The sequence below is a fragment of the Necator americanus genome, chromosome X (assembly GCF_031761385.1).
Source record: "Necator americanus strain Aroian chromosome X, whole genome shotgun sequence".
In the NCBI taxonomy this organism is placed as follows: Eukaryota; Metazoa; Nematoda; class Chromadorea; order Rhabditida; family Ancylostomatidae; genus Necator; species Necator americanus.
Window position 1 is genome coordinate 12,921,038 of NC_087376.1, and position 22,848 is coordinate 12,943,885.

General features: G+C 44.2%; 10 protein-coding genes across 11 annotated transcripts; 6 read left to right on the forward strand and 4 right to left on the reverse strand.

Moving 5' to 3' along the window:
- Positions 1-461: 461 nt before the first annotated feature.
- RB195_022772 (uncharacterized protein) lies at positions 462-1,325 on the forward strand (the record flags this gene model as incomplete). The annotated part of the gene is made up of 1 exon (XM_064209992.1): positions 462-1,325. The coding sequence occupies one exon, from the start codon at positions 462-464 to the stop codon at positions 1,323-1,325; it is 864 nt and encodes a 287-aa protein (XP_064065873.1).
- Positions 1,326-1,740: 415 nt separating this feature from the next.
- RB195_022773 (uncharacterized protein) lies at positions 1,741-2,475 on the forward strand (the record flags this gene model as incomplete). Its single annotated transcript, XM_064209993.1, has 1 exon — positions 1,741-2,475. The coding sequence occupies one exon, from the start codon at positions 1,741-1,743 to the stop codon at positions 2,473-2,475; it is 735 nt and encodes a 244-aa protein (XP_064065874.1).
- A 1,769-nt stretch (positions 2,476-4,244) lies between these two features.
- On the forward strand, positions 4,245-4,625 carry RB195_022774 (uncharacterized protein; the record flags this gene model as incomplete). The annotated part of the gene is made up of 1 exon (XM_064209994.1): positions 4,245-4,625. One exon carries the CDS (start codon positions 4,245-4,247, stop codon positions 4,623-4,625), a length of 381 nt encoding a protein of 126 aa, XP_064065875.1.
- A 64-nt stretch (positions 4,626-4,689) lies between these two features.
- RB195_022775 (uncharacterized protein) lies at positions 4,690-5,481 on the forward strand (the record flags this gene model as incomplete). The annotated part of the gene is made up of 1 exon (XM_064209995.1): positions 4,690-5,481. The coding sequence occupies one exon, from the start codon at positions 4,690-4,692 to the stop codon at positions 5,479-5,481; it is 792 nt and encodes a 263-aa protein (XP_064065876.1).
- Positions 5,482-5,543: 62 nt separating this feature from the next.
- RB195_022776 (uncharacterized protein) lies at positions 5,544-5,988 on the forward strand (the record flags this gene model as incomplete). Its single annotated transcript, XM_064209996.1, has 2 exons — positions 5,544-5,683; positions 5,736-5,988. 2 exons carry the CDS (start codon positions 5,544-5,546, stop codon positions 5,986-5,988), a joined length of 393 nt encoding a protein of 130 aa, XP_064065877.1.
- A 399-nt stretch (positions 5,989-6,387) lies between these two features.
- RB195_022777 (uncharacterized protein) lies at positions 6,388-11,433 on the reverse strand (the record flags this gene model as incomplete). Its single annotated transcript, XM_064209997.1, has 5 exons — positions 6,388-6,463; positions 6,945-7,087; positions 7,148-7,216; positions 11,167-11,261; positions 11,337-11,433. 5 exons carry the CDS (start codon positions 11,431-11,433, stop codon positions 6,388-6,390), a joined length of 480 nt encoding a protein of 159 aa, XP_064065878.1.
- A 1,389-nt stretch (positions 11,434-12,822) lies between these two features.
- Positions 12,823-13,551, reverse strand: RB195_022778 (uncharacterized protein; the record flags this gene model as incomplete). Of its 2 annotated transcripts, none has more annotated exons than XM_064209999.1 (1): positions 12,823-13,551. In XM_064209999.1, the coding sequence occupies one exon, from the start codon at positions 13,549-13,551 to the stop codon at positions 12,823-12,825; it is 729 nt and encodes a 242-aa protein (XP_064065879.1). The 2 variants fall into 2 exon arrangements, with proteins under 2 accessions (XP_064065879.1, XP_064065880.1); XM_064209998.1 differs by having other exon boundaries at positions 12,823-13,431.
- Positions 13,552-16,468: 2,917 nt separating this feature from the next.
- Positions 16,469-17,029, reverse strand: RB195_022779 (uncharacterized protein; the record flags this gene model as incomplete). The annotated part of the gene is made up of 1 exon (XM_064210000.1): positions 16,469-17,029. The coding sequence occupies one exon, from the start codon at positions 17,027-17,029 to the stop codon at positions 16,469-16,471; it is 561 nt and encodes a 186-aa protein (XP_064065881.1).
- Positions 17,030-19,255: 2,226 nt separating this feature from the next.
- Positions 19,256-19,618, reverse strand: RB195_022780 (uncharacterized protein; the record flags this gene model as incomplete). Its single annotated transcript, XM_064210001.1, has 1 exon — positions 19,256-19,618. The coding sequence occupies one exon, from the start codon at positions 19,616-19,618 to the stop codon at positions 19,256-19,258; it is 363 nt and encodes a 120-aa protein (XP_064065882.1).
- A 2,672-nt stretch (positions 19,619-22,290) lies between these two features.
- Positions 22,291-22,632, forward strand: RB195_022781 (uncharacterized protein; the record flags this gene model as incomplete). The annotated part of the gene is made up of 1 exon (XM_064210002.1): positions 22,291-22,632. The coding sequence occupies one exon, from the start codon at positions 22,291-22,293 to the stop codon at positions 22,630-22,632; it is 342 nt and encodes a 113-aa protein (XP_064065883.1).
- Positions 22,633-22,848: the final 216 nt, after the last annotated feature.

Consider the following 22,848-nt stretch of genomic DNA (forward strand, 5'->3'; position numbering starts at 1 on the left):
ATCGTCGGCGAGAAGAACTCACATTATGGAACTACTGGACTGGAAGAGGCACAATGAAATGAATTCGGTCATTACCACAGTTGCATACGTCCTAAGATTCGTCAAACGACTTATGGGAAAAAGGGAATCACGACTCTAGTCCAGAGTTCTAGAAAACATTCCAGAACTACGTCACATGACAACGGATTCCTATATTACTGCGAAAGAAAGGCAAATGGCTCTACAAGTAGTTGTGCGCAATCACCAAGCAGTTCACTTAACAGAGGAGTCGTCAGAAAGCGCTTAAGCAACTAAAACTGCAGAAAGACGACTCTGGAATATTCCGTTGTCGAGGTCGCATGGGCAACTCCATCCTGCCATACTAAGCTCGACAGCCGATCTTCATAGTTGCCAAGAACGATCTAGCGAAAACGATAGTGAGGGAATCATACAGTCCAATAAATTGCAGTACTGCGCATACCATGGCCAACGTGAGGAAATACTACTGGATTCCCAAACTTCGACAGCTAGTGCAACAAGTCACAATCGGGAGATGCGTTCCGTGTCAGAAAATGAACAACCTTCCGTTCAAGTATCCGGAGATGGAGGACCTCCCTGATCGACGCGTACAAAGAGCACGGCCATTCGAGCACGTTGACATCGATTATTTTGGTCCCCTCACGGTAAAAGAGTGCGATGAAACCATCAAAGCTTATGGTATTATCATGACGTGTACAGTGACAAGGCTTCTCCACTTGGAACTCGTGTCAGATATGACTACTGCTAACCTGCTAAACGCTCTACGACGGTTCTTTGCTAGGAGAGGTGTCCCAACCTCGATCACTTCGGACAACGGGCCCTATTTTCTTCTAGGAGAGCAGATTCTCCAGGATGCTGTACTGCCGGTCATCAACGACAAATCCTTGGCCAACGCCATGGCTACAAAGGGAATCACGAGGAAGACAATCACGCTGTACGTTCCGTGGCAGAGAGCTTTCTGTGAGCGTTTGATCAAATCTGTTAAACATTCCCTTTACAAAGTCATTCAAGGAAAGGTCCTAACGAAGTCAGAAATGGAAACCTTGCTGATTGAGATTGAAGGCAGTCTCAATACAAGACCGCTGTCATATCAAGAACAGCATTGGAATGAAGCTCTGATTTTGCGACCGATCGACTTCATACAACGTGACATGGTGATCACATTCCCCTTTGAAACATGTAGCACCGGAAGTGAGGATGAAAACTATCTTCCGCCTGAGGAGAAAATTGCATTTCGAAACCGTCGCCAAACGAAAGAGGCTCTTAAACCAAGTCACGAGTATACGGAGCGCTTCTGGAAAATATAGAGTCAACAATATCTTAGCAGTCTTCGATAAACTCACAAACTCGAGATAAGCAGCAAACGAGGATCACGAACGAGCCCGACTTTAAATGAAGTGGTGCTCATCTCAGATCCAGTAATGCTTCGTAATTCCTGGAAAATTGGAATAATTCGTAAACTGAAGCAATCTCCAACGGGAGTGTTACGTGAAGCAGAGATTCGGAACTACCAAACGGACGCTTCGTTCGCCGACCTGTCAATCTTCTCTTGCCGATTGAATTGGACGACAACGAAGCTGCCGACTGCGAAAGTGCAAAAAACAAAGAGGAAACAAGTGCTCACCCCGCGGACGAAGCCTCCGAATTTACAAAAGAGACGAGCTACAATTTACGTCCACGAAAAAGGTCGCCAACAATAATCTCCACCACGGTACCGCGAACATGCAATTAGTAAAGACGCTTCCTACAACACTATTGCTGCTGGCACTACTAGCGCTTTTCAATGCATCAGTCGAAGCAGTTTCGACTCGATTGCCTTCTGTTCGAACATTCTCATGCCGCTCTTCAAAAGGAGTTGAACTCACATCGTTCAACGCCCAGAAGTATGAGCTTTGCGCAGGAGAATGCTGCATCGTTAAAGAGAAATCGCCGAAAAAGGAAACGATACAGCTACCTCCAGAAATCACCTTGCAGGACTACTTCATTCAATGGGAAATCTCCGATGGTCACCAAGCGACAGTTGTTGAAGCCACCTGCCCTCAAGTACCGTTCTGCGAAAACGTTCAGTACTGGTTCTGTACAGCTAACGTGCTGAACCCAAAATGTTCACCTCGAGCAGCGATTATAGTAATTGCGATCGGCTTCTACCTTACTACTACACTGATCTACGTTCTTTGCTACGTTCCTGTAAGGCTAGGCATACCATGTCGGATTCTCTGCAAAATTCTTGACGACTCTACCACATCGCCAGCGCCGGGAGCACACTGCCAGCAGTGTGGAACACGCGCCAACGAGAGCAGATTGTACACGCGATACAAGACCAAGGTCAACTCGCACATCGCTCGACCATCATCCTTCGCCACCAGATCAACTATGCCGGAGAGTATAGGGAGTCACCTCTCTATGATCAGGTTATCTCAAGATTGTGTTATTTGTGTTATTGTTGAGTATGTATAAAGGTTTAATTGCCCATGTTCAAGTTTGAGGTGTGGTCGGCCCCGAGTGGCACAGAAGATTCTCAGACGGAAAGACCCGCGTGGCAATAGCTGTTGGTACACATTATACCACTGAACCATCTTTCGGCTTAGCTCGTACCTTCCCAATGCGTACACTCGAACGCCTGATTGCGTTAAAACAGGGCCCCACGTGCAGGTAGCAATCAGACTCGTATACGCGGCCATATATATATATATATATATATATATATATATATATATATATATATATATATATATATATATATATATATATATATATATATATATATATATACATGTATATATATATGTATATACATATATATATATGTATATATATATAATTATTATTACCGACGCCGTTGGACCCGTCGCACCCTCTTCTATAGGTATCTGGCACCTGTGGATCTGTCGCACCCCCTTCTATAGGTATCTGGCGCCGGTAGACCCGTCGCACCTCCTTCTATTCCACGAAATTTGAAAAAGGGGGTGCGACGGGTCCACCCGGCGTTGGATTGGTGCGCTGGGGTCAGATAACTACAAAATGGGTTGAGACGGGTCCCGCGGTGTCGGATTGGCGCGCCGGCGCCAGATTCCTATAGAAGTGGGTGCGACAGGTCCACCGGCGCTAGATACCTATGGAAGGGGGTGCGACGGGTCCACCGGCGCCAGATACCTATGGAAGGGGGTGCGACGGATCCACCGGCGTCGGATTAGTGCGCCGGCGCCAGATAGCTACAATAAGGGGTGCGACGGGTCCACTGGCGTCGAATTGGTGCGCCGGCGCCAGATAGCTATGGAAGGGGTTGCGACGGATCCACCGGCGTCGGATTAGTGCGCCGGCGCCAGATAGCTACAATAAGGGGTGCGATGGGTCCACCTGCGTCGAATCTTTTTGCCACAATTCAATATTATCGCGCAGTAACTCCATGTGCATGTCGCAAAAGGTAAATGGGAGGTTGCAACCGTTTCATATCCGTGGCTGCTACGCTACGCACGCTGCTTTTCATCTCCATTACTCTCCTCCATGCGCCGGTTTTCTTTCATGTTTGCTTCAGTTTGGTAACATGCCTTTCTCAGAAAGTGGAAACACGAATGAAACCGGCTGCTTAAATAAATAGTAGCCAGCAGTTTACATGATCTGACGAGGAACGTTATCTTTATCAGTACGATGGTGTCGTTCACGTCACTTTATGTTAAACATCATTGTTGGGCTGTTGGGAAAAAGAGGAAAAAAAAACCATATTTCGAGTGATACTTTCAAATTGTTTTGATATTATGTTGGTATCGAAGGAGTGTTTGAAGCTGAAGTTTGCATATTCTCAAAATGTAAAACCGACACGTTTAGAAAAAAAAAACTTTTGCCTTTATTCATAGTAAAAAAGAAGAAAACGTTATTAGGGGAATAGAATTCTGATTTTACAGAAAATGTCACTACCATAAATTTTTGATTAATTTTGATTAATTGCTTAGTGAATGCGAGCGAAAATAACACCACAAAAAAAGTCTGATGTATATACTGGTATATATCTAGTATATATATATATACTATATACACATGTATGCATATATATATAATGACTGGTATATATATATATATATATATATATATATATATATATATATATATATGTATATATATATATATATATGTATATATATATGTACATATATATACATATATATATATTGCGCTGTTGCCAATGTATGTAAATTCCCTGTGATGAGAGGTTCTTATTTACCCGCTCAATGTACGTGGCACTGTTTGGGAAAGTTGGTGTTTGGTTTAGGTTGCGCCGGAGATGCGGTCCAAAAAACCATCTTAACAATTCGAGCAAGGACACAACAGCTGGCGATCAAAAAGGAAGAAAACTCAGTAGAAGCCCGATCAGAGACCAAGAAGAAGGAGGACGCAAAAGAAGAGTGAACGAGTCGAAAGCCCTCAAGATGCCGCGAAGAACCGAAGTTAAAGCCTCGGAGTTACAGTTCGAGAACTTTCTTGCAGCGATGGTTGAACAAATGCGAATTCAACATGAAGAAATGAAGACGCTGCTCACCGCTATGGCATCCACTCAGAGAACCGCCGTCTGGTCCGACAAAGAGGTGGGTCACACTTCCGCCGATTGGTAGAAGAGGTACGACCCGGTCATTAGATTTGGTCTTGCCAGATAGCAAGAAGCGCGATTTGATCCTCATGAAGCTGGACGAGTATGCATATCGCAAATATGCTGACGACATTCTGCAGAAAAAACCGCACGAGATCGATTTCGAGAAGACAGTCGTGAATCTGGAAAAGCTTTTCGACGACGCTGATTCGCTGAATCGACAGCAGTACGAGTGTCTCAGGATAAACTACGTGCCGCTGACGGCCATTTATGTACCATACCGCGACTACGCTAACATGATCAAGCGGATGGACGAAAACGCTCGACTGAAGGAACTGGATTACACAGCACTGAAGACGCTACAGTTCGTAGCACGACTTCGTGATTCATCGCTCCTTGAAGTTCGTCTCACGATGCTCCGTCGACTAGATAGGCACACAGCAGATGCGCCGTTGACGATAGAAGACCTCGTTGGTGAGTGTGAGAACTTCACCGCATTGACGAGGGACAACACAGACATGGAAGAAAGTCATGGTGTCCATGTCGTACAGAAAAAAATGCGAATTGCTTCAATTGTGGAGGACCGCACTACTGAAGCACATGCCTGCTTCTCTCCTCCAACACTGGGCAGAAGATGCGACAGAAACAGAGAAGACGATCCGACCGTCACAAGAGAAGCCAGTGCAAGAACGTTGTCACCTTCGCCGCTGAGAACGCTTGAATCTACCTCGATGTCAATGTCAGAGGTCAAAGGAATGTCCGACGCTCGATACAGGTATCACGTTGGTATCACGTCGAACGTGGAAGAAACTCGGATCTCCACCTTTGGAACCCTGTATCATGTCAGTCAAGACGGCAGATGGATCACCGATGAAGATTGATGGAAGACTCTCCACAAACTACTTTGTCAGAGAGCGCATAACAGGGAAGAACATTCAAAGGAATGGAAGAACAGTTTCGTCGTCATCATGGAGCACAGAAGAGGTCGTACTACCAGGAAGAAACCGTGTGGGTGCGTGACTACTGCCCGGAACATGAGAAATGGATTCCTGCTCGTGTGAAAAATCGGAAGGGACGAGCCATGTAACACGTGCTAACGGAAGAGGACGATTTGTGGAAAAGACACGCGAACCAGATGCGTGGAGAAAAGCGGCGGAGAGTTAGCTGCGAGAAGACTGAAGCTTCCGGCATGCCGTTCAACCAGGAAGACCAAGAACCAGTACCATGGTGTAGCAAGGGCGATCGTCGACGCCAAGGACAATGTCAAGGATCGTGATCGACTAACCATCGTGCCGCAGACAACGGCTCGACCAGCCCGACACCGCCGATCGCCCCGTCTATTGCAAGCCGATCCGAAGATGAAGACGTACGCGATGCGTTCATCTTAGGAGGGAGGTGTTGGATCCGTAGACATATTAACTATGTTAGTTGATGTAGTCGTGTATATGTGTTCTTGCCATTGTATATTCCGCGTTGACACTGAAATCCTCGTAAAAAAAACGGCGATGCAATGACTTTTCATCAGCACATTCAAGTGAAACCAATGAATAACCTGCTTAGGGGACCGAAACATGTGCATAGACGAGCGTTCTAACGTACCTCGTGATAACCAAGTTGTTTCTCATGCCGTTTTTTTTAATGACAATTAGGGAGAGATGAGCGGAACCACCCCGCAATCTACAACCCCATCTCTATCTTTTCCCACGGATTCCAACACCACGTCAGATCCTGGTATGCTGCCTTTTAACTGATTATATGTTCGATCAGAAAGTAAACTGGCTGGCAATTTATACATCGTCACGACCGTCGACTGTCATCGGAATTAGTGGTTGTGATGGAGGCCAGACCGTTGCTGTAGTAGAACTGAAGAGATGGGTAGGGCTCCCTTCTCTGTCGCAACAGTTTGCTCCACGCGCCACTTCCAGCACAGTCGTTTGCGTACTTCAAATTTTGACCCGACTTTATTGCGGCAAAAATCTTTTAAAGAACGATGTAACTTTAACATACGAATACGATCAAAATATATGTCGAAAGTTGAATGGGAACCTAATGGATGCTCATTTTTTCAGTTCTCATGGCAATATTTTCTGCTGAGATTGCTAAATTCACGAAGGAAGTAGCTGCAAAAGAAAAAGACTCCTACGCATATAGCCGAAGAGGGTTTCCTTGGCGTCTCGGTGTTAAAACCTGTTTGGAACACGCTCCCTACACTTCGTGAATAGCTGGAGGAAAGAAGGCTTCAGTTAAATCTTTCTAGCCACCTTTCTTAGAGACCGTACATTCAAGATATCGAAAAAGACATGAGAAATGTAAGACTTCAAAACATGAAGATTACTTAACGAACCCTGCAGCTAGATTATCGATAATATTTCCATACAGATTGGGCATGACCATGACGTCAAACTGCTCTGGATTTGACACCAACTGCATGCAGGTGTTATCAATTATCATAGAGTCGAAGACAATCTTAGGGTACCGCGAGGCGACCTGAAAATCACAGCTCTTCCTTGAAAAAGAGACTGCAACAACTGAGTAAAAATAAAGAACCTTCTGGCAAGTTCCGAGAAAAAGTCCATCACCGAGCTTCATAATATTTGCTTTGTGGACGGCAGTCACCTGAAGTATCATATCTAAATACAGAAATCACACGATCAGATAGAAATGAAAGAAACAGGAGGAGATACTAATTCACTTCAATTCCCAGCACCTCGCGACAAACACAGAGCGAAGCTACCTTTAGGCAACGTATTAAGAGATTTTCGATGTTGAGAAGTCTGCACCCATTCTCTCCGCAAATCCAGAAGGGCATGTGCAAAGCAACCCTGTATGTTTCTGTTTCCCCAACGGCGCAAGTTATATCGCGAGAGAATGTGGGCAATCCTATCGTCGTCGTGCAACGTACAGAATCCAACTAATATAACTCAAACAAGCAGCAGAACTCTATCATCATATTAAATTACATCGTTAGAGAGACGATAACACGCAGGACTCCTATGCGGGTATGCACTTATCTGGATTTGCTCATACTCGAGAACTACGTCCTAAGCACAGTGTACTCGTGTAGACGTCCCAACGTCGGAAATATGGTGATGCGCTGCTTTTAAGAATGCTCTTACTGGAGAGGGCGATTTCAGTCAGGAAAAGCATCTGAGAAGGGAGTTGCGATCCCAGCTGCAAAAAGACCGCGAAAACGATTGAACGTCAAGAACGAAGGAAGGTGAAAAGGTGTGGGAGAAGCCTATCCTCTTCTAAAACAGTATAGCGTCCAAACAGCGCAAATAAGCGTCAGTCCTGAACACTTTTAATTGAGTGGCTGTCGGTGAAGCAACCCTTCCAATTTGGAAGCGTTGCTTCAAGGCCTTGGTGAACTAGCTAGCGCCGTCAGCTCCTGAACTCGAGCAAAATCATAGACCGACATATGCGGTTAACAAGGAACCACCGATCGAGTCGGCACTTGTGGTCTGTATCCAGAAAATGAAGAATAGAAATCTGGTGGAGGCGACAGAATTAGCGCAGAAACGCTGAAATATTTTCCTCCGTCTGGGATTCCTGAAGTGACAAAGATCATCCGCTCAATATGAATAGACAAAAGGATACCTGACTAGCGGAGACACGATATCATAATTCCCCTCCACAAAAAGTTATCCGTCACGGACCCTGGGAATTATTGAGGGATCTCTTTGCTGCGTGTTATGTACAAGGGAGTTCGCTTGTTTGATGACATGAATCAACGAACAACTGCTGCATTTCGAACACCAGCCGGATGTACAACACCGTTTGAGGTGGTAACTGGAGTAAGACAGGGGCAGTGGCAGGATCCTTCATGTACAATTTCACCATCAACGACATTATGCGAAGAACAGTACATCAGTGTCCTTTCTTCATTCTCATCATTCTAGCACCATTCCCTTGACCAATCTCGAGTACGCTGACAATGCTGTTATATTTGCGGAAAGCAGCACGAAACTTCAACATGTTGTCAACCTTGTATCAAAGCTGGCAGCAGCCTATGAACTACGTTTAAGCCCTGATAAATGAAAGCAGATGAGGATTTTTTCGAGACCTCGAAAAGGAATCAGGCTGGACGGACAACCGATAGAACTCGTCGATGAGTTCTGTTACCTGGGCTGTACGCTGAAGAACAACGGTAGCTACGAGAAAAATGCTCAGCAAAGATGCGCTAAGGCTACTTCTGCATTTAACTCCTTAACGAAATGCCTGTGGTCGACCCCCATCACCAACGAAGTCAAGCTGCGAGTCTACCAGTCCGCAATCCGCCCCATCATGATGTACAGATCGGAGACTTGAGCAGCATCACTGCACGGAACGAAGCTGCTTATGCGGCTGTTTGGCTATTTTTGCCCCAGAGTACACCACAGTGAACATTTTTACGCAGAAATTGATGTGGTGTATCAGAGGATGACACGTGGAAGATATCAAGATCTTGCACCGCCACTGAAAGTGGCCAAAGTAAATCGTCTTCGCTTTGGCCATATATTAAGGAGACCGGCAAATCGCCATTTTACACCTGTTCTGAAGAGTCTGTGCGGTTCAAGGTGAAAAGGATCACCTAGGCAAAAACGAAAGTTCTGAACTGAGGTGGTGAAAGAGAATATGACGACACTCGACGTGGATAGGCAGTTCAGCCGAGACGTAAGGTTTCGCAAAATATGGCATAGCAACGAATGGATTGATTTTGTGCAAGCTCTCGCAGAAGATCGAGGAAGTTGGGCAGAGCCCCGTTCAGAGACGGCACATCTCGGCGAAGATGCGGGTAATCGCGTCAGATGATGACATCAGCACACCGATTGTGTGAGGTAACTCACACGTTTTTTCACTTTTTACGTTGCTAACTTGTTATCGTTTCGGTCTTTGAACCCTCCTAAAAGCTAGTTCTATCACGTAATTGCGATAGAAACACGGCGCAGGACCTCAGGTGTAGTGGTGATGGGTGGGCGTAGCTTAATGATAATCGGCAGTGGGTACGTAACGACCGCTCCCGTGATTATGTTCACGATCTCACATTGAAGAAGAGGAAAAAAAAAGAACAAGAGAAAGCTTTTTGCACGCTTGGTCTACGCAGTTTTTTTTTTCAGGACAAAATGAAAGAACCAGAGCATTGGAAACTTTGTGATTCTTGGAAAACAAGAGAAAAGAAACACACAAAGCACGAAGCGGCAAACATAATCCGCATAGAAAAAAATCACCAACGATAGAAAAAACTGAAAAGACGAAAACACTCAAAAACGAAAGAAGGCAAAAATTTCATCTACTGCGACGATTAGATGTATAACAAACTTTCATATACAATTTTTTTTTATCGTGTTTACGTTAAACTCTTGAACATCACAATACATTCTATCTGCATCGAAATTCAAAGAGGTAATGATTTTTCTTAAACATTTTACATCGTTAAAATTTGCGGAAAACGTCGTCATAAAAGATATTGGTTAGAGAGGAATCTTAAGTCACAATTTCCTAGTCCTTCAAGTTCTGCAAGAAATCGGTACTCCACCTTTGACATGTGAAACTTCAGAAAAATATTCCGTGCAAAAATGTAATAAGTTTTTTATTTGTGAAATCTCGAAACAAAAACTTTCAACCTATCTGTGTAATCTAAGAACTAATCACTTTTACTGCTTTCAACCTATTCTATAATCGAAGGCATAATCAATTTTACTGCTTTGTGAAATTGGAGATGAATATTCTCCTAAAGGTTTACAAGCCATCGTTAACGTCTCTTAAAAAGAAGTTACTTGTGATCTTTTAAACGTAAAAACGCGCAAATAAACATAATTTTTGAATTCCATTAAATTCCACTAAGTCTACGTTTAAATTGCTGAAAACTCTGTAACAATTAACTCTTCATCTTTAAGAGTAGCTTCAAGCTTTTATCTCTTCTGCAAAAATCTGGCCCCGCTGGGCGTTCAATCTGCGTGATTCCCATTTTCACATAGTTCAGACATTGTGCGCTTTCAAAACACAATATTGATGCTTCCATGCTGCTGTCCGGCGTCTGAAATTTAACATACGGTTTTGTAGCGTACGTAATGTAACGTATATTCAATATTATTTGATATAGTATAATATTTTGTAATGTACGCAATTATTAAATACTATACATTTCGTCCTGATTACCGATCATGCTATGCTTCATTCAACTACTGCCCCACCGATCACTCCCTGCGACCACTCCCTTCACGACCCTCGATGGGAAATCCCATCACACGCGTGACCCTGTCCTTAGGAGTCCTGGTATGCACATGTAAAGGAGGTAATGTCAAAGCTAAAAGAGAAAGCTAAAATCAGAAAATAAGTATGTGAAGAATCTATGCTAGGCACCAAGAAGGTTTCAAACTTTTCGGGTCTTTTTTTTCAACTCATTCTGCAAATTGCTTATTAAATGTTTTGTAAGCACGAAGAACGCACTGAATCCCCATGCCAGAATTCTCGTTAAAACTATAATGGTACCAGCGATGGTTATCAACAAGGAGCAGAAATGAACAAGAGACATACTGTAATAGGAAAAATACACTCGATTAAATGATGAGGATGACTTCACTCACTTTGTTCCTCCCGTATTTGGTGGCGTAATCGAAAGCAAACTTTGCTATACGTTCACACTTTTCCTTTGTAGAGATTTTGAGACATTCTATTACACCTGTAACAGATTTAGTGAGAAAAAAACAAGACGTTAAACCGAAGATGGACGATCTAATAAGAGAAAAAAAGAAACCTTCCAGGAATTTTAAAACGATTGTTTGGATTCGATCTGACCAGGGCAATTGCGTAAGCGGTTGCGCTCGAAGTGGAGCGGTGGAGCCAAAGGGCATTGCACCTCAGGTCAGGGCGTTTTGATTGAATTTATAGCAATTATATAATTCTGTTTTTCTAACATCGTTTTCTTCGCTCTTTCTTACTTTAAACAAATGCAAAAGACTTCATAGATTTCTTTCTAAACTGATTTTATTTCTACACTTTGAGGATATTCAAAGCTCATCTTCGAACACTCCTTCTATACCAATATAATATAGACACAATTTGAAAGTATTATTCGAAATATAGGTGTTTCCTCCTGCTTTCTCCTAACACTTATCACAGAATGATGTGCTAACATGAATGACGTGAAGTGAACCTCATCTCAGTACTGATAAAGATAAGGTTGCACGTAAGATCACGTAAACTATTGTGTACTATTTAAGCAGCCGGTTTCATTCGTGTTTCCACTTTCTAAGAAAGGCAAACGTGCAAGGAAACGGACACTGGGGAGTCAAAGGGGTGGCCACGGTTGTGAAACGGTTGTAACGTCCCATTTACCCTTCACAACATGCACATGAAGTGACTGCGTGATAATACTGCACTATGCCACACCAAATCCACAGCGTTGGGCCCGTTTCGCTCTATTTTACCGCTTGACGACGCCGGAGTATTATTTCCACGCTGTGGGACCCGTCGGACCCCGTTTTACACCTTTCTAGCGTCTTCGCACCATTTCGATGCCGTGTGACTCGTTGCACCCTGTTCTGGAATTTCGTTCACACACACACACACACACGCACACACACGCACACACACACACACACGCACACGCACACACACACACGCGCACACGCACACACACACACGCACGCATGTATGTATGTATACGTATATATATATATATATATATATATATATATATATATATATATATATCACCTTGGCTCCCGTTGATCTTCGAACTGATCGAACGGGCGCCACTAATTCTTCCATTTATCCCGATCGCGTGCCAGAGTAGCCCATCATATTATATTATATATTATATTATCATATATCATATCATATCATATTTTTCTTTGAAGGACTTCGTGAAGAAATCGGGTCGGCAGTCTTCCTGTAGTGCGCTTAATATCGCGGGGAAGCCAGTCGCTCACGGCTCTGGTCCAACGGTTGTCATTAAAGCGCATCACGTGTCCGGCCCACCTTGTTTTACTTTCCTTGGCAAACGCGGCGCGTCTCTAATCTTCGATCGCTGACGTAGGAGAGAACTTCGAATCCCGTCCCTCACTTGCGTGAAACGGGATACTCCTAGCATCACTCTCTCTCTCTTGCGCGTTCAATTATGCTCACCGCGTTTTCTTCCTGCTTGCGAAATGCCCAGGTTTCCGAAGCATAAGTCAAAGCAGGAAGTACGGTGGTGTTGAAGAGGTGAGTACGGAGCCGGGTGTTCCTGGTCTTCTTCACTACATCCTCGATGCTCTTGTACGCTCCCCAAGCCGCTCGTCTCCTCCTGCCCAGCTGGGGGTCAGGTCGTTCATCATGTTCAGTTCTCGACCCAGATAAACGTAGCTGATGCATTCGGATATGTTCGTTCCGTTGAGCGTGAATGGGGCATCCGAGACCCATCCGTTCCGCATGAACATCGTCTTTTGCAGATTCAGCTGAAGACCGATGCATCCACATGTTTCGTCGAATTCGTTGAGTATTCGTTCCGCTTGGCTGATGCTAGGTGTTATCAGTACGATGTCATCAGCAAAGCGCAAATGGTGTAGCTGCCGACCATCAACCTTCACTCCCATGTCGTCCCATTCCAACTTTCGCATTGCGTTCTCGAGAGTGGCTGTGAATATTTTGGGTGAAATTGTATCACCCTGTCGGACCCCCCTCTTCACGTCAATGCTGATGATCTTGTAGAATGGCGAAATTCCGGTCGTGAAGTTACTGTACAACTCTCGAAGTACCTTTATGTACTGAGTAGGGACGCCTTGGTTGTCCAAGGCTTCCACGACCGCTTCCGTCTCAACTGAGTCGAAGGCCTTCTTCAAGTCGATGAAGGTGAGACAGAGCGGCATCTTGTACTCTCGTGATACCTCGATGAGTTTCGAAACAGTGTGAATGTGGTCAATCGTGCTGAATCCTTTTCGAAACCCTGCTTGCTCGCATGGCTGTCCTTTGTATACGTATATATGCATGGTAGTCAAAACGGCATGAAGCACGGTGCAGCTGCGCAAGATGCACGGTGAAGATAGTGGTTGGGATGGAGGTGGGACCGCCGCGAATTGCAGCGGTGAACGGTGGTAGCAGAGGTCCTCATTTGTCTAGCCGCTGCCTCTACCGCACCGCTTCGAGCGCTACCGCTTACGCAACTGTACCATGGTTCATATCGTTTTAACCCTGCTATATACATATAGCCCACATAAAACGTTAAATTAGGCTGTAGATAAAGAGACTCCAATAGATTTTTGAGCATGCCTCGTTCATATCCTGAGAAGGAGTGTGCTCAAGGAAATTTACGTCGTTGTTGTCTAAATAGCTGGTTCTGTATGCCTAGTGCCGATCATATGCTGTGAATAGACGCATTGAAAAGGATCCAGATATCGATCAATAGTCATGGAAGCTTTTTAGATAAGCTAGGATTCAGTCCACGACCTACTGAATTGTTTCGGAAAATTAGACAAGTTACTAGATTTATTCCCATGGAAACCTCAAGAAGAATTATAATTATGTGAGCTCACCTCAAATTTTTATACGAGCATATAATAGCTTCAAATTACGAGAATGATTTTCATTGGAAACAAGAAACATTCCAGGACTTCAAAAGTAACGGAAATGAGGATGGTCGATATCCTGTAAGTCCCAAGTTTTTTTATAGCCTAATTTGTTTCAGAAGCGGGTGTAACCCAGTCGGTAAGAGGCTTCGCTGTCTGCACTGCAGGATCGATCGGAGGTTCGAACCCGCCCTAGTGTTCACCAAGCCTCTCATCCCTCCGCGGTCGATAAGTTGGTCCTTGTCTGGGAGGATAAGAACACTGACACATGACTGACACATGATGGCGTGACACATCGGCTAGCCACCGCAAGTCATGGTATAAGCCAGTTATACGTTCGTAAACCTCAAGCGATTATGAATTGAAGTAAACCTCAGTGCGCATCTCAAGCGTATTGATTAACGCCAGACACTTTATCCTTTAATTTGTTTCCATGTGAAACATACGAATAATATTGATATTTATGAGAAAGGTGAACAAATAGGAACGAAAGAAAGTGATAAATGGATGGGAAACACGTGCATGAGATGAAGATTTCGTTTGAATAGATTCCTGAACTTCTTGAAGATTATATCAAAACAAAACTGCCACACTATTAAATACTTATGTGCTTGATTCATTAATTCCAACTCTCGCTGTGTATTTTTACACTATTCTCACACTTTGTAACGTAGTAGTTTTTGCGTCTCTATAGCAGAGAGAGCATCTGAGATGACGAGACGAGACTGAAGTATGATTTCATCGAGGGCATGTCTGCATGTTCTCGGACATCTCCACCGAATACGTAATGTCTCGAGGGGATTCGCGGAAAAATCTACGACAGTCTATTCATGGTTTCCCGCAAAACTGTCCGTTTGTAACGGCGGGAATTCCCATGAGCACACAAAGATCACGACGAGCTTAAACTTGGGTATTTGAACCGATCCATTGGATACTCTATTAAAGGCAGCATACCACGAATCTGACCTGGTGAGCGAATCAACGGGAAAAGCTAGAGATGGGGTTGTAGATTGCGGGATCCAATGTGATTCCGCTCATATTTGTCTAAACGTAAAAAATGGCGTGGGAACCGCTGCAGTTCTTACGAGTTACATTAGAACGCTCCCCTATGGACATGTTCCGGTCTCCTCAGCAGCCTATTCGTTTGTCTCAGTTCAATAGGCTGGTGAAAAGACATAACTGATCTTCAACCACATCGCACTTCGATGCGGCACGTGCAGAAGGGTGGCGCGTTGCAACTGAAATCGTTGTAAAAACGTCTTCTACGCCGTTTTTTTTTTAAACAGATTAGGGAAAGATGAAATGAACCACCCCGGATCCCGCTATCTACAACCTCATCTCGAACTTTTCCCGCAAATTCCCTGCCCATGTCAGGTTCGTGGTATGTTGTCTTTAAGGCAGCAATTGATGGTCACAGATTTGCAACGTACAACGCATGGGGAGAATTTCGAGTTAGAGTGCAATTAGAATTGGGAGACAACATTTGAATGATAGGATGGAGAAATGTGCAACAATGCTGCACTGAGTAGTGATGAGAAACGAGATAAGCTGGGAAAGGTGGTGAACATAGCCATAAACAATTATTGGGTTTCTCATTTTGTATTCTTAGCAGAACTGGATGAAACACGGTTAATGTAGGTAATCGGCGATGATGATCACGGATATGCGTAGTTCGTAGACGATGTGTTCCAATAATGATCTATTTCATAAATTCTTTGCACTTTCTCTGCAGACCTACCACTTAAGTTTGCGGAACACGGCGGAAACTACAGGGATACTTGATTGCCGATATCGGTACGCCGTAGAAAGTGCCTTCAGAAAATTATCGACATTACTGACAGTGACCCTTTTTTTTACTATATGAACGGTAAAAATGAGGCAACCAATGTTATTTTTACATACGCTGATCATATTTTTTTACATATGCAATGAAAGTTATGTGTTTTGTAGAGTAATCTATAGGCTTCTAAGATAATCCAAAGAGAGACTCCTTCTTGGATTGATATTTCAACATTTTTTAAAAGTATTTTTGCCTTCTCATATTAATATATTATATTACTAGCATATTATATATATTAGTATGTGTTTGAAAAAGTGTTACCAGCACGAAGGTACAGTGGAGCCAGCAGCGCGGACCTGCTTCCAGCTTTAAACACAATCACGCATCTCAGTGTACGTCTTGAAAGTGTACGAGCTATGTAACTGGCACTGTTATATGGCGTAAATTTTCCAAACGTTATAAAGAGTTGCTGTCATCCAGCTCACTGTCATACCTCGCAGGTCAAATGTCATTTTCGAAGTGTTGAAAACGGAGAGGGGAAAGCTGGCTCAGAAATGTATATCATGTCCAATGCTGTAATATCGTGACACAGATTTTCCTTCCAATATCGCCAGCACCTTTGCAATCGAGCGTGATCGCGAAACAACAGATAACGTAGTCAATGCTACAAGAACATGGTGCAGACAAAGGGAACCGTTGCCAGGCCACTCGACATATCCCGGTATTGAGATCCATTGTAATTACCTTTACTGCGTCAAACATTGCCTGCATAAGAGAACGGGCCGTTTCATCAACATCATTTACGGAACAACGATTCGGGAGACAGCAGATGTAATTCAACTGCTCAAGGCAGGCCCACTGTCCAAGCGACACTGTAGAGACCTTTTTTGCGGTGTGGTGGTTTCCATATTTGTGGTAGCAGTGCGGGGCTACCACGGTTGTTTCGATTCGACGACGTCGTACAATGACATCCATTTTTATTGTGAAGACGTGGTGTGGTTTGAAGCGAGCAGTATCCCAAATTGTATAGACAATCAGCTGGGGTGAGGCTTTTTTTAGTTCACTCGGCCTATTTAACACTACGCTCTTCGCAGCTCCGAACTGAGGAAAATTTCTTGTCATTCCGAAACCCTGTCACTTCGGAAAAGAGGAAATAAGCGAATGAACATGACTTGAAAGAACATTGAAGATTCGGAGAGATGAAAAACGTACTTGCGATCAAACTCGACGAAACTTGTGTGTATCTGTACTGTACTGTACTTGTGTGTGTCTGTACAGGCGTACTAAGCTTGGATGTAACTAAGATACGTTATACATTGAATACGAATTTAACTCCGGCTTGGTGTTTTTTTCTCTACTTATCAACGTTGCCTGAAATGTGCACTGACACCACATATGAAGGATGGGATGCACAGCTCCCACAAATCAGATGGGTGCGCCTGTACAAGGAAGCTGTACAAGGAAAAATTCGGTATGTTACCCTTATCATGCTTGTCATACTCTTTCTTCGGAAATTAGATAACATGACTGTTTAAATAATAGATAGAAGTTTACGTGTACTGAAGAAGCATCCTTATCTTCATCAACACTAGGACGAATTTCCAGTCATTTCGTGTTAGCACATCATTCCATGTAAATTGTTTGGAAAGAAAAGGCGACAACAGCTTCGTTTTTCTAACAATGTTATTAAATTGTAGCGGTAACGAAGGAATTATTTTCATACATACATTTATTATTTTTTCATACATTTACTGTAATGATTTATTGAGCTCTGCTGATTTTCTCTTTGTTAGACGAGGATTATGTTCTGATATCGTCATCGATATATAAAATGAAATTTATGACTCAACCTTATATATCTAAAAAATATTCAGACCTAATTTTACATCTCTATCCTTCGTCGAGGGTTTGGACCGATCGAGACGAGTGTAGTGTAACGGTTAGAGGTTCCGCTACCTGCACGATAGATCGGAAGTTAGAATCCGCATCAGTGCTCACCAAGCCTTTCATCCCTCCGGGGTCGATAGATTGGAACCAGACTTGTCTGGGAGGATAAAAACACTGACTTGACACATCAGCTAGCCACCGCAAGTCATTGTACAGGCCAGTTACACGTTCGTAAACCTCAAACGATTCTGAATTGAAGTGAACGTGGGGCAAGCGGAATGATTAACGCCAGACACTTCATCCTTCGTCACCTCTACAATGTAATGCGACTTGACTCCCGCTGATCTTCAAACTCCAGTAACCCTTTCATTTGTCCCGATCGAGTGCTAGAGTCGCCCAATGGTTTCTCCTTTCGCGTGGGACACGAAGAACATTTTTCTTTCAATGACTTTGTGAAGAAATCTGACCATCGGTCGGCGGTCTTGCTGTAGTGCGCTTAGTATCGCGGGGAACCCAGTCGCTCACGGCTCTGGTCCAACTGTTGTCATTAAAGCACATCACGTGTCCTGCCCACCTTATTTTACTTTCCTTGGCAAACGCGGCGACTTCTCTAATCTTCGGTCGCTGACGTAGGAGAGAACTTCGAATCCTGTCCCTTACTTGCGTGAAACGGGATACTGCTAGCATCTCTCTTTCAGTTGAGCGTTCAATGATGCTGAGTGCATTTTCTTCTTGCTTGCGAAGTCTCCAGGTTTCTGAAGCATAGTTGAAAGCAGGATGTTCGGTGATGTTGAAGAGGTGAGGAAGGGGTAGGGTGTTCCTGGCTTTCTCCACTACATCGAAAATGCTCTTATAACTCCCCAAGCCGCTCGTTTACTACTGCCCAGCTTGGGGGTCAGGTCATTCTTCATGTTCATTTCCCGACCCAGACAAACGTAGCTGGTGCATTCGGATATGTTCGTTCCGTTAGAGCGTAAATGGGGACACCCGTGATGCATTCGTTAGGCGTAAATATCGTATTTTGGAGATTCGGCTGAAGACCGATACATCCACATGTCTCGTCGAATTCGGTCAGCATTCGTTCCGCTTGGCTGAGGCTAGATGTTATCAATACGATGTCATCAACAAAGCGCAAATGGTGTAGCTACCCACCATCAACCTTCATTCCCATGTCGTCCCATTCCAACTTTCGCATTGCGTTCTCGAGGGTGGCTGTGAATATTCTGGGTGAGATTGTATCACCCTGTCGGACCCCCCCTCTTCAAGTCAACAATGATATTCTTGTAGTATGGTGAAACTCTGGTGGTGAAGTTACTGTACAACTCTCGAAGTACCTTTATGTACTGAGTAGGGATCCCTTGGTTGTCCGAAGCCTCCATGACCGCTTCTGCCTAAAATGAGTCAAAGGCCTTCTTCAAGTCGACAAGGGTGACATAGCGGCATTTTGTACTCTCGCGGTGCTTAGATGAATTTTGGAACAGTGTGAATGTGGGCAGTCGTGCTGAAAACTTTTAGAAACCCTGTTTGCTCGCATGGCTGTCCTTCATCTAAAACTTTTTCAATCCTGTTTAGGATCACTCTTGTGAATAGCTTGTAGATGACAGACAGTAAGCAGATTGGGCGATAGTTGCCGATGTCTTGTGGGTCTCCTTTCTTAAACAGTAACACGGTCTTGGTGATCTTCCACTGTTTAGGAACCTTGCATTCCAACAGGTAACATGTAAAGAGCCTCGCCAAGGTGTTGATGAGTACTGGTGGAAGGTTCTTCAAGTGTTCTGGGCTTATCTTGCCGGGACCGAGTGCCGTACGATTTCTTACCGACATGATAGCATGTCGGACGGGAGAACCTCTGGAATGACTTGTCCGTCTTCCCTCAGATGGTGAGGAAGCAAGTCGACACGGCTGTCGAAGATATCAGAGTAGAAGTCGTAGATGATTTTCTCCATTCCCCTTCTCTTCTGGTTGTTCCCTTCGGGTTCCGGAGAGCACTCTTCCTTTTCTTGCGACTGGCGAGGTCTCGACGGAAGTAGACAATGCTACCCGCCTGTGCAGCTTCAGCCAGCACTTCTGCTCTTCCCTCTTTAAGGTCTTCTTTTGTCGCCTCTCTGCAAACCCTTGCGAGCTAGGATTTGAGTTACTAGTTCCATGCAGCTCGTGCTGCTCCACGCTGGCGTATCAGCTCAAGAGTTTCAAGAGACAGGCGTCTCTTGGTGGCTTTAAAACTTTCAGTCTTCTTCGTGCAGTCATGAAGGTGTTCAACGAGTCGGTCGTATTCCTCGCCGATGCTGTGAATTGTGTAATCTTGCCAAGAGCCGACTAGCATAGCGAAAAGATTCAAGTTAATGATAGTTCCGTAAGCGTAGAATAGGACCGCGAAATCTCCCAACAGTGCTTTCAAAAAAACCCCAAAAAAAAATCATTGTTAGAAGCGCAAACAAATTAAGTGTTGTGATGGAAATTTGCTGAGAAAGCCCCTACTTTAAATCTTTATTGACCTGCTAAACCTTTTAAAGTGCTGGTATATAGTGGAGTCATTCTGTCACATACATGTCTGGTGTATGAATGTGCGCAAAATTTCCTTCCAGTGTTATGACTGCCTCAGTGTCCTTTGTAGCTGTTCCTACCAAGCTCTGAAGAAACAAAACCGTTCTGCCATGGTCTGATAGTTGCACCTGGGTCATATAGTAGTGCTGTTGCTTAAAACCAGCACAAGACTGAAATAGTAGAACGTGTACATTGCATTATTACACATCGAAGGAAAGTTCAACTTGTAGATAAAGTGGTGCCGCGTGATTAAGCAGTGAGGCAAGTTCGGTTTTGTTACAAAAGTGGAATAGTAGGAAAAGCTCGGACAAAAGATGGGTTAGTTCTGATGCAGTAAGATGTTTCAAATTCCATTAGAATAGTGCTATAGACGTGGAGACTTCCACGGCAAAAGATGCGTCTAATATTGAAGTCACAAATTTTTCCGTTCCAAATAAGTAGGATTGGAGGAATTTTGGACCGTATATAAGCGAAGATGCAATAGGCATCGTTTGATTGGTGTGCTTACACGAATGATAGAATCAAAGGTTTCTGAATCTGGAGATGTGATGAAACGACACCAGGTCGACGATGTGATATCATAAATGCGGTTTCCAACGCTTAGAAAAAATGAAGAGAAAGAAATATTTAGAAAAAGAATTAGGATTAGTAGTCTCTGTTCACACCACATGAACTTCTGCCTAAATGTCATGGATTCCCCATGGCCAATTGTTAGGTTTTGGGGTACCCTAGTAGCTCCACAACACATGGTTTCAGGGCCTGACCTTAACAAAGCATTCGTGGCTTAAAGGCATCAACCCACGAATCTGGGGTGGTACGGGTTTCACCCGGGTAATGCCTATACGGGGTAGTAGATTATGGGGAAGAGAGTGATTCCGTTCATCTCTCCCCGTATCAGTGTAAATGGACGATCCCGGAACGCTGTTCCTTACGACGTCCTCTACTGCAGCGCGCCATCCTTGCGCCTTCCCGCCTGCGATTTGTCGAAAACCCATTCGGACGAATCGCAGGCGGGGCGCAATGGTTGCGCATTGCAACAGAAGCAGTCGTAAAAACAGCGTTCCTGAGTCGTCCGTTTAGAATGATAGAGGGGGAGATGGACGGAATCACCCAATTCCCCACAATCTACGACCCCGTATAGGCATTACTCGGCTGAAACCCGTACCACCCCAGATTCACGGAGTGATGCCTTCAAGCCACGAATGCTTTGTTAAGGTGAGGCCCTGAAACCTAAAGTGTTGTGAAACTACTAAAGTACCCCAAAACCTAAGCATTGGCCAAGGGAATTCATGACATTTAGGGAAAAATTCACTTGGTGTGAGCAAAAACTACTAATCCTAATTCTTTTTCTTAATCTTTCTTTCTCTTCATTTTTTCTAAGCGTTGGATACTGTATTTATGGTATCGCATCACCGACTAGCTTCATGATGCCGAATCTTTCACGAAATATATAGGTGAAGTGGAAAACTTCGTTCAGATACTGAGAAAGAAGTTCGCTTTGCGTCTGCGCAGAAAAGACCCAAGAATAATTTCGTATGCGTCGTCAATGTTGCTGGAAATTTCAAAGAGGGTAGGTCCCTGAGAATCAAGCTGTGTCGACAGTTACCACGTGCAGAGGCGTTCACTTGCCCTCAACGCCGACGACGAAGTCGCTATTGCGAGGCTGGTCGCTATTGCGAGGCTATCTTGCCTATTTCAAAGAAGCACTTCAATCTTCAAACAAAGAACCGTCAGGCGTGATCGGAACCTGCACTTGGGCACGTCTAACGGCAGTAACCAAAAGACAAAGGAAAGTCAAGAGGAAAGTTTGGAGATGATGAAATTACCGCAAAAATGCTTAAATGTCTTCTTCTGCTTAGGATTCGTGAAATGATGGAGGAATTCCTGCAATATGGATCAAATAAAAAGGAAACATAATTAAAGGAGGAATTTTTATAACTGTCTTTCACAACATGCTGAAGCGGCTTATAAACGCAGCGCAAAAACCCTCCACTCCGAAGAGGAAGCTAATTCGGCTTTCGTTCCGATCAATCTACGTTTCACTACGTCTCGGCTTCTCGTCTCATTTTATGCGTCTCCATGAACGACTGGAGCGTGACCTCGTTGAGGAATGTTCCCGCATCCAATGGACACGTAATGTCTCGGGGGCAATCACAGAGAATCCGGCGGGACCCTCATTACCGTTCGCCGCCAAATGCGCTTCATCATTCAAATTGGAAGCTGGAGTAGGGGCAAGAGAAGACTGTGGGGATTCCTGCTTCTTCGACCTAGGCCAGAAGACTAGCGTCCAATAGGATAAAAAGATAAAATAAGTCGAATTGTTATGCTGTGAGTGAATGAGTGAATAACATAATAGCACATTTCTTCGATCTTCGATTGCCGCCGGATCGCATCATGAATACTGTGTCTTGCCGCATCTGTCCGGCTGCTGGTTCCACCTCGCCAGATTTGTGTACTGGTATCAGAAACCTTTGAAACGGGTTCCAACGGTCCCAGATTGGTGTTACACC